This window comes from Gossypium hirsutum, chromosome D10, assembly GCF_007990345.1.
Source record: "Gossypium hirsutum isolate 1008001.06 chromosome D10, Gossypium_hirsutum_v2.1, whole genome shotgun sequence".
Classification (NCBI taxonomy): domain Eukaryota; kingdom Viridiplantae; phylum Streptophyta; class Magnoliopsida; order Malvales; family Malvaceae; genus Gossypium; species Gossypium hirsutum.
The window spans coordinates 11,551,641-11,562,637 of NC_053446.1; the positions used below are offsets into that span (position 1 = coordinate 11,551,641).

General features: G+C 32.8%; 1 protein-coding gene across 1 annotated transcript; it reads left to right on the forward strand.

Moving 5' to 3' along the window:
• The first annotated feature begins 6,785 nt into the window (after positions 1 to 6,785).
• On the forward strand, positions 6,786 to 8,946 carry LOC107915697 (SRSF protein kinase 1). The gene is made up of 4 exons (XM_016844823.2): positions 6,786 to 7,132; positions 7,276 to 8,067; positions 8,154 to 8,201; positions 8,277 to 8,946. Exons 1-4 carry the CDS (start codon positions 6,950 to 6,952, stop codon positions 8,520 to 8,522), a joined length of 1,269 nt encoding a protein of 422 aa, XP_016700312.2. The 5' UTR covers positions 6,786 to 6,949; the 3' UTR covers positions 8,523 to 8,946.
• The last annotated feature ends 2,051 nt before the right edge of the window (positions 8,947 to 10,997 follow it).

A 10,997-nucleotide genomic window follows, 5' to 3' on the forward strand; every position in this document is an offset into this window, starting at 1 on the left:
AAGTTAGAACGAGGAAAAGAAAAAATGTCGGATTAGTAGATTTTACATACACGAACATTTGTCGAGGTAAGTTCGTGTAACTAAATTGTGTATATTTATATGCTTGAATTCAATGTTGTGTATGTGAATTGTATAAATGTCAAATATATGAAATTGGTTACATATCCGACAAAGCCCTATAAATATCAAATCTTGTTTGAATAATGGAATTCGATGGATACAGGATTTCCCGAATTCTTGTGGTCATGCATGTGTTGCAGACACACCACAGATCCTACGAGCGTCCCGTTATAAGCCCTCTCAAGCTTTCCGTTATATGGTTCCTACGAGCATCCTGATCGATAGTGATTCTGCATGTGTTGCGGACTACCGCAGCTCTTTGTGAACGTCCTGTTATATGATCGGTTGTGATCCTGCATATGTTGCAGACACAAATGCAACTCTTTGTGAGCATCCTGATATGGCTCGCTTGAACTTCCCGATATATGGCTATCCGGAGCTCCTGATTAATGGCTCTTCGTGAGCTTCCTGATTAAAAGTTCTTTGTGAACTTCCTGATTATGGCTCTATGAGCTTCCTGTTATATAGCCCGAATAAGCTTCCTGATAGGCTCTTTGTGAGCTTCCCGATTAATGGCTTTTTGTGAGCTTCATATTATATGGCATAAGAGAGGATTTCTCGATTATGTGCTTTAGATAGCACTCCTGAATATGAATTGACAGATTTTTGATTTGTACACTTCGAGTGTACTACCTATGTATCCATCGATGTTTTTAATAATTCAACGGGTAAAATCCTGACATGAGAAACTATGAACATGAAATTAATTAATACACGTATCTGCCTGAAATACATGAAAATGATAATACATGATATATGGAGATACGAGATGATAATATATGAATATGGAATTTGTTTGATGAGTATGTTCATCCATGATTATAAATTTGTACACCTTGAGTGTATTACCCGTGTGACACTAACATTTCAAATGATTTAATGGGCAAAGTTCCGGCATGAAATAATCTAAACTCGAGACGAATTATTATGAAAATGTACTTGAAATACAAGGATATGATTTGTATATGTTATATGAATATATGATGTGGAAAGTATATGTACATGGAAATCTAATTATTGTTAAGCCTATACATGTTTACTTGATATTCATATAAAATATACGACTAACAAGGGTGATGAGGATATGTGTTAGGGCTCGTGATCAAGTTGATTGAATGTGCCTTGTATGTTTATATTGAATTTAAATGAGTGGTAAGTTAATTACTATGTTATACGAACTTACTAAGCATTTTATGCTTACTCTGTTTTATTTTCCTCTGTTCTATAGTAATTCGGAGGCTCATTGGATTGGAAGCTTGGTGGAGATCATTCACACTATCCGTCATCCCATTTCGGTATATATATGGTAAATCAATTATGGTTATGTATAGGTTAATTGGCCAATATCGGCATATAAATGCTTTAATTGTAACTAGCCATTGGAATGGCTTGTGATGAATATGTTTGGTATGTGTTTGAAATTGGTTGATTGATAGAAATCATATTGGCATATTAATGATTCAGTTAAGTTAGCATATTTGATAAGATATGCATATATGTGAACTTGGTAATTTAAGTAGGTGTGTATACTTGATTATATGAGGTATTATATCATGTATAGGACTTGATTTTGAGTTGGGTTAAATGACCTATAATAGATTGTGAATGTGTTAAAGTGTTGGTGTAGGAGGATGACAAAATGGGGTGAGAAATATGGCTTGGAAAATAGTCTATTTTCATCCACACAAGCTGAGACACACCACACGGGCAAAGACACGGGCGTGTGTCTTAGCCATGTGTGACACACAATCTAGCACATAGGCATGTGACCTAGCCGTGTGTCCCCTGCATCTTTAAAATTTCAAAACATAATGCTCAAGTATTTAGACACGGCCTAGCACACGGACGTGTGGCTTGGCCATGTGACCCAAGTCAAACAGTTACACAGTCTGAGACACGGGCGTGTCCCTTGGCCGTGTGAACCGCACGGGCATGTGACCCCTGCACCTAGGAAAAAAATTGAGATTTTGTGAAAAATTCTCTAAGTACCCAGTTTAGTCCCGACTCGTTTCTAATGCATGTTTTGGACCTCGAGGGTTCATATAAGGGACTTTATGTTTAATTTCTAACATGAATACTATATAAAATAAAATATTTGTTTACTTGATCTGTATATTTCGGTAATGCTTTGTAACCCTATTCCGGTGACGAATACGGGTTAGGGGTGTTACAAGCCCATAGTCTATATATAGAATCAATGTGAGCAAATGATTCATATTAGGACTGTTTTGTCGTCTATATTCCAATTACAAAGATATCTAGCTTGCATTGGCTATCAAAGCAAGAAGAACTCTCAAATTAATTGTATGGATTGACAATACATTAAAATGGATCCAAGATGCAAGAATCCTAAATTCGTTATAGATTAATTCACTCGTGACGTTTATTGTGTACTTACATTAATCTTGAGTAAGTGAAGGACTATATTTGTATGACTTACATGTTATGATATATTGAAAATTCATACATCTTGAAGTAGTAAGCAAAAAGTTGGTATGTAACTTATACATGATGAATATTGGAACCAAAACTTAAATAAATAGTTAACGATATCATTTCAATGGCATTAATTGGTTTATGAAAAGCGAACATGACTAGAGGTAGAAAAATGATTTACTCATTACTTGGGTAAGTGATGATGATTTTTATTATTGGATAAAAAAGTTAGAATAAAAGTGACTAAATTAGGTGATCATATAAAACTTTAAGGCATCAAAGATATCTTATAAGTATAACACACAAATGATAAGTTTAAGAGAGATTGTTGAAAATTCACATTCTCGATTTTTTAAATATCTTATCTTTGTAATTTTAATTTAGAGCTCACTCTCCAAGCATTAATAAATTCGAGAATAGTAAAAAAGCTTACATCAACTAGAATTGAAATCGAATTGGTGAGAAATCTCAAAAACCTTCCTAGAAAGCTCCCTACGATTTGACCACCTCATCGCAACATCAAATAGATTCGTACAAAGGCACTATGATTTACATGTTTTATTATAATAAATATTATGAGTTGTTCTTGTAATAAAAATTTTAAAATTCTACTGCAAATACTTTTTTTTATTTTTCGAAAATAAAACCAACATCTCTCACCTTTCATAAACGCATCACAAGCTTCAATGATAATTATGTTGATGCTGGTAGTTAGGAGTAACTAAAACTCGATTCAATTAAAAAAATCAGAAAAAATTTAAATTTCGAGCTATTCGAATTATTCGAGTCAACTTGAATAACTCTATTTGAGTTTCGAGTTTAAGTCGAGTTGAATTTCACAATTTGAATAATTCGAATAACATATTTATGTAAATACTCTTTTGGTCTCTATCAACTTTGAAAATAAGCATATTGGTTACTCTCTATACAAAAATTACAAAAAAAAATAAAAATCAAAATAATTTTCAAGATTTTAAAATAATTTTTAAATTTCAAAACATTTATAAAATTTTATTTTTTTAAAAAATTCTAAAAAATATATAAAACATTTTAATTTTTTTCTAAAATAATAATTTTGGACCTAATTAATGATTCAAATTTATCATACTCAAATATCTTATTTTATTATTATTTTGTTTTCAAAAAAATTTCAAATATATATGGTCTCAAATTTATGTGCTCTAATATGAAATTAGTTATACCAACAATATTTTTATTTGACATGTTTAATTTTTTTAATTTAACTTGAACAATTTCACTCGATTCAACTCGACTCGATTCGAAAAAATTTTAAATTGAATTAAGATAATAAAATAGGACTCCTGAACTCAATTAACTCAAAAAAGTTTCACTTGATTCGACCGAACGCTCACCCCTAGTGGTGGCGGTTGCGATGATATCTATTGAGCTTTGTGATGTAATTACATCCAGCTAAAGAACAACCAACTTCTAGTGAGAACTAAAGAAAGAGTTGGTTCATTAATAAGAGTGGTTAAGCCGAGGAGAAAAGTCGAGGATTGTGTCATCAAGGGTGGCATGATCTTTGCCTTGGCATCAAACCTTGGTCTGGCATTCGATGCGAGCACCATGGCATTGAGGAAGGGCATGGCCTTTATCCTTAGCATCAAGCCTTTGTCTAGCACCTAGTGTGGGCATCAAGGGGGGCATGGCCTCCGTCTTGGCATCAAGGAGGGGTGTGGCCTCGATTTTTGAGATCACAAAGATTGAGGGGAGATTTTGAAAAAGATTAGCTTACTGTAAAGAAATAGTCCAAAGGGCAAGCTGTTGTAGGTGATGCTTTAAATGAGTTGAGTCCTTAGAAGAGTTTTGGAAAGGATGAGACCTTAAAAGGCTAAGATTCCCAAATGAGTGAACTGCGACTTTGGAAAAGCTGAGAACCAAGAAGAGATTTAGAGAAATTGAGGTCTTAAGAGATGAAGATGCTTGAAGTTGTGAGGTTGCAAAAGCGGGGTTAAGCAAGTCAGTAAGTTGATCATTGCTAGTCGTGCACCTTATGCCATTAGGTTGGCAAGATATTTTCATTTGGGTCGATGCCTTTGAATACCTATCCCCTTGATGGAGATATCAGTGAAGGAGGGTTGATTGGTCAACGAGGTTATTGTCAATTAGTGCAATGTCTTGTTGGTCATTTATCCTTTTGTGTATCTCTGATTAGCAATTGAGAGTATATTTCCATGATATATCCATATTCAAGGAATGGGTCTTTTTAAGTGTGTGGAGGATATTGTCTTGATTCCTTAGTTCAAGTGGAAAGAAAATCAATCTGATCATCAATATAGAGTTCATTTCTAGTTTCTTGCATATCATTTCCTTCCACGACAATATCAGGCACGAGATTATCTGTTAAAGCACCAGTTTGATGGGTTTCTTGTACTCTTCAAAGCATGTTTTTTTTCTTTAGCCTTTTATAACTTCCAAGCAGTTTGGATAAAGGGCCTCTTGGGTAGATGAAGGGTACAACTCCCCATCTTCTTATCTATGACACACCACGAATTAGGTCAAAAATGCCCATTTACAAAGAGGTGTGAGCATTTATGTTGTTTTTAGGTTTCTTCCTACCATTTTTATCTCCGCACGAGCCCTGTTTCTTAGTGCCTTGGCCTTGTTTTCTAGGTCTCAACCTTATTTTGCTCTTGTTGCATATGTGGTTGCTTGGTGACCTGATTAAGGTGCCCTCGCTAGATAGTTGCTTTGATTTCATCTTTTAAGTAGATGTAGTCTTAATTTTTGTGTTCAAAATCTTTATAAAATTGATATTTCGACTAGATGATCTCTTTTAGGAGTTTGATCATATCGATGGTGGGGTGGCATGAGGACACCTCACTTCTTAATTGGCTTAAAAGCATAGACTTGGGAGGTTTTGAAAGGTTCATAATTATCAAATTCAACATGAAAGGTCCTTTCTTATCTTCTTACTAACCAATTGTTTTGACAAGATTTAATGATTCAAATCTCTTTATACACAAACTCTTCAACTTTTATGGTTTGACTTGTTCAAGAATCGTTTGTGGTTTTTGGCACGATTGTCTAAACCCCGTAGACTCGTGGCACTATTGTATGAACCATCTCACACTACAAGGCACCCCTATCTTGGGGGACAAAATCTTAAGGCCTCCCTTGGAGAAAACAATACCTTCACATTGGCCTCTCTTAGGAGTTATGTAGTGTTCTCGAGGCCTCTCTTGAGATATCAACACAATCATAAATATTGATGATTAAATTATGAATTTTTAAAGTTTAGTAACTAAAAAGACTATTCAAAAAGTCAAAACTGGTATTTTTTTTGGGTAAATAATACCCAAGATCATTAAACTATTAGTAATTTTACGTTTTGGTCATTTAACTTTAAAAAGTTACAAAATGATCAGTAAACTATTCAAAAAATTTTGTTTAAGTCACCAAGCTATTAAATCACTACTGTATGGCTTCCTTTGTTCGTACTACTTGCATCAATCAAAAGCTCTCATTCCTTTTCTCTTCTGCAACTCAGTTTTTTTTCAATGAAACAACTTTGAACATCACAAATCAGCAAACCAAAATTCAAACAACTTTCTTCTCCGATCTTTGACATTGATGGTTAGATTGACTTGGATCTAAGGTATGTTTTTCTACTTATAGGCAGGTACTGATCCACTATACCAATCGTTGAATCATCACTTAGAGCTCACTAGCTAGATTTTATTTTATTTTTTTAAAGTTTAACAGCCTAGTGACTTAAATAGAAAGTTTCAATTAATTTAGTGACTTAAATGAAAATTTTCGAATAGTTCAGTGATCATTTTGCAACTTTTTGAAGCGCAGTGACCAAAACATAAATTTACTAGTAGTTTAGTAACCTTAGTTGTAGTTTACGCCCCAAGTGTGGCCAGGATTCGAGTCGCACTAGTTACATTTGTTGTTCAGGCTTTCCCTTATAATTATAATTTAACAAAAAATATATATATACAGTACGTATTGAAAGAGTGAAACACCCCAGGTTGTTTAATGTACGTCATATTACCGCTATATTATTCGATCATTAATGTTAGTGAAGCGTTGAAAAAAAACAGAGATTCTAACTGTGATATCTTGACCCCCAACATTGTTAAATGGGTAATTAACACAAAACAGGAAAAGGTGGAGAGCCACAACTTGTTGCATTCCCATTTTACATATATACTTATTTTCTTTCTATTCAAAGCCACACAACATTTTCTTTAAAAAAAGAAGGCACCTGACCCAACCCAATAAACCACCAAAACTTTAAAGGAGAAAAAGAAATATAAACCAAAACAGACTCTCCCTTGTTATGTAATAGGGTTGAACACAACGTTACCTGAAAGCCAGTACGTAATATCATAAACAGAGAAAGAAGGGAAAAGGGTGATTGAAGATGTCGTGTTCTTCATCATCTGGTTCGGAGGAAGATGACGAGGGAATTGACTCATACAGGAAAGGAGGATATCATGCCGTTCGAACTGGAGATCCTTTTGCTGCTGGTCGTTACATTGCTCAAAGGAAGATGGGATGGGGTCATTTCTCCACTGTATGGCTCGCTTACGATACTCATTCCTCAGTAAGCCCTTCTTACCCTTTTATATAAATATTTTGTAGTACCATACCATTACATGAAATAATAACCAGGGTGAATAAACCTTAAAATACAACTCCACCAAGAAAATAAAGTATACTCATCCCAATAATATTTTTTTTAATCAGAAATACGTTGCTCTAAAGATTCAGAAAAGTGCAGAACAATTTGCTGAAGCTGCCCTTCATGAGATTGAATTCCTTTTATCTATTGCTGATGGTGACCCCTCAAATTCCAAGTGTGTGGTGCGCCTAATTGACCACTTTAAGCACAATGGCCCAAATGGCCAACATCTTTGCATGGTCCTTGAATTCCTTGGTGATAGCTTGCTTCGTTTAATCAAGTTTACTCGTTACAAAGGGATTGAATTGAATAAAGTTAGGGAGATATGCAAATGCATTTTGATAGGCTTGGATTACTTGCATAGGGAACTTGGTATAATCCACTCTGATCTAAAACCTGAAAATATTCTTCTCTTTTCCACCATTGATCCTACCAAGGATCCTGTCAGATCTGCTCTGACTCCAATTCTTGAAAGGCCTGAAGGGGGTGCTCTAAATGGTGGGTCTACCATGAACATCATTGAGAAAAAATTGAAAAGGAGGGCAAGAAGAGCAGTCGCTAATATCTCTCTTAGAAGAGTTTCTATGGGAGGAGCAGCAGAAGCTCCAAAAGTTACAAAATCTCTGGATGGGATTGATATGAGGTGCAAAGTTGTGGACTTTGGGAATGCATGTTGGGCTGACAAAACATTTGCCGATGAAATTCAAACCAGACAGTACAGATCTCCTGAGGTCATACTAGGTTCTGGGTATTCCTTCTCAGCTGATATGTGGTCTTTTGCTTGTACAGCCTTTGAGCTTGCTACTGGTGAATTGATGTTTGCCCCTAAAAGCGGCCAAGGATTTAGCGAAGATGAGGTATATATGACTATCCTTTGCATCTTGCTTTTCTAATGTCCTTTTCATTGTACTAAGAACAAAATTTTTCATTGGATTGTTTCTAGGATCACCTTGCTCTCATGATGGAACTCCTCGGAAAGATACCTCGAAAGGTGAAATTGTTTCTGTAATAATAATGTCCTCTCCCGTTTATAATATCATTCTGATTGTTATTCTTGTGCAAGCAGATTGCCACTGGAGGAGGTCGATCAAAAGATTATTTTGACAGGCATGGGGATCTAAAGAGGATTCGACGGCTCAAGTTGAGGCCACTTGATAGATATTTAGTGGATAAATACAAATTTTGTGAGAGTGATGCTCGTGAGTTTTCAGAGTTCCTTTGTCCTCTTCTGGATTTTTCACCAGAGAAGCGACCGACTGCCCAGCAATGTTTGCAACATCCCTGGCTCAATCTCAAGACCTCTACAGTCTAACAACTAACATTGGTGTAGGAATGAGCAGCCTTAAGATTTAAATGAGTGAAGGGATTAAAGATGTCGACACAGCTTGCATCATTTTCATGTATATATATATATTTCTATTGTAAGGAAATGAGCTGAGATGAAGGGCTCGGTGAAAATCTAAAATAGTGGCACTTAGAGTTACACAATGTGTTTCGTCACATTCTATAATTAGTACTTACATATGATAAGCTGAATCAATCCTTAGTATGTACAAGATATTGAATATCAACCTGGATGAGCGATTTGTGCTTCTGGGTTGTAGCAGAAAGGGATGGGCAGGAGAGAGCAGAAGAGCAAATCAAAGTCCACAATCTCTCTCAGATTACTCTTATAATTTTGTAACAGTTCTCGGTGGAAAATATTGTATAAAATAGTAACTTCACCTTTTTCAATAGTCCATTTTCCAATAGTTTAATGCTGCATCAGCATTTTTATTCTGAATTTCAATATTTTCATCCTAAAAATAATCTAGTCCAAATGAAACTCTTGAATTAAGGATGAAATTATTGATGTAACGTTAAACTATTGGGAAGGATAATATCTTTATTTTATACAATTATTTTTCCTATTTTTTGAGATTTCTTAAATATATATTTTTTAAATTTATTTATTAAGTAAATTTTAAATAAAAAGATAATTAATCTCTTATTAATTATTTTTAATTGATTTAAAATCAAATTATATTTTAATTCAAGTAAAATTTAATATTCTAAAACTATATTTAATTTAGTTTAATTTAATTTAATTATATATTAACTTTGACATAAATTCATTAAATTACTTTTATTCAAAATACATTAATTATCATCATTTAAAAAGTTTTAATGATTAAAATAAAATGTAAAAGCGTAGAAATAAAACAAAAAGGGAAAAATAAGAGTAAACTATACAAATGGTCACCCAACTATGCATGTATTCCTGTTTTGGTCACTCATCTTTAAAACTTTTTAATTTAGGCACTAATGTTTGAATTTGTTCTTATTTCGGTCATCCGTCATTAAATTGATAGCGATCTAACTGATATACTAACACATTTAGTCTTCAGTACTTACATGTTCTATCAATTTGATCCTAATTCTAAATAATTCAGTAAATTTAACTGTTTCACATTTACAAATTCTATTAATTTGATCATCAAACTTCCTAACTAAAGCGTTCAGCTTTTAAAACGGAGGCATTCCACATCTATAAATTTGTCACATCCAAAAAAAAAATACCCTCTCCCATAAAACAAATGTATTCTTTGATAATCCATTTCAATTACGCTTAAGTGGCAGAGATTGAGGATGATCTAAAGGTAGTAATTCTTTTGTTGGATTTTTTGATTCATACACCTTATGCAGGCCGGTTTTTTTAACTCGAATAGATTTAATGGGAATTCAAGTCTCAAAGTGTTGTTTATTATGTTAGGTTCATGTTACTGAGAATAAAATGTGCTAATGCCATAAACCAAAAGCAAAATGGAAAGTGTGACTATTGTTTCACTTTTTTATTGCATATGTCAAAATGTTTTGTTTTTAGTAGCTTATTTGTTTCTGCCCATTTTTAGTTTAGTTGTTCATGATCTATCTACTAGGGGATATCATTACTTCAAAACACCTAATTTTATTGGAGAAGGTTTTTTTTTTTCCTTTTTTTGAGTTTTACAAATTTATAGGTGTGGAATGCCTTTGTTTTAAAAACTAAAAGTTTTAGTTAGGAAGTCTGAAGATCAAATTGATAGAATTTGTAAACGTGAAAGGTTAAACTTATTGAATTATTTAGAATTAGGATCAATTTCATAGAATATGTAATTATTGATGACTAAATGTTTTATGATACCAATTAGATCATTATCAATTTAATGATGGGTGACCAAAAAAGGAAAAAATTCAAACGTTAGTGACTAAATTAAAAAAATTTAAAGATTAATGACCAAAACAGGAATGTAAACATAGTTAAGTGGCCATTTGTACAGTTTACTCAAAAAAGAAAAGTTATTATTATCGATGAGATTTTATAAAAACAATAAACTGTCAACTATTAATTTGAAAAGCAGAAATTATTTCTCTAGAAATATAACTACTATTGGAATTATCAAACTAATTTTTGCTCAAATTTTACTTGAATTATAAAATATCATTTTTTTTCTATTTTATTTTATTTCTGGAATTTCACTTTTTTAATTATTTTTTATCACTAAAACTTTAAGTTGTTTTGTTTTGAATGATTTTTAATGAATTAAATATAATTTTAAAATATTTATCATGTAATTCCAAAAAACTAATTATGAAAAAAATAAAAAATAATAATGGAAAGGAAAAAAGGGAATTGTAATATCATTGATTAGATTTTATTAGAAATAAACTATATATTAACTTTAGAAATAAATTATATTTAACATATACTAACATTAGAATATAATTTAATTTGATAATAATTAAAATAAGTTTATAATTAAATAAA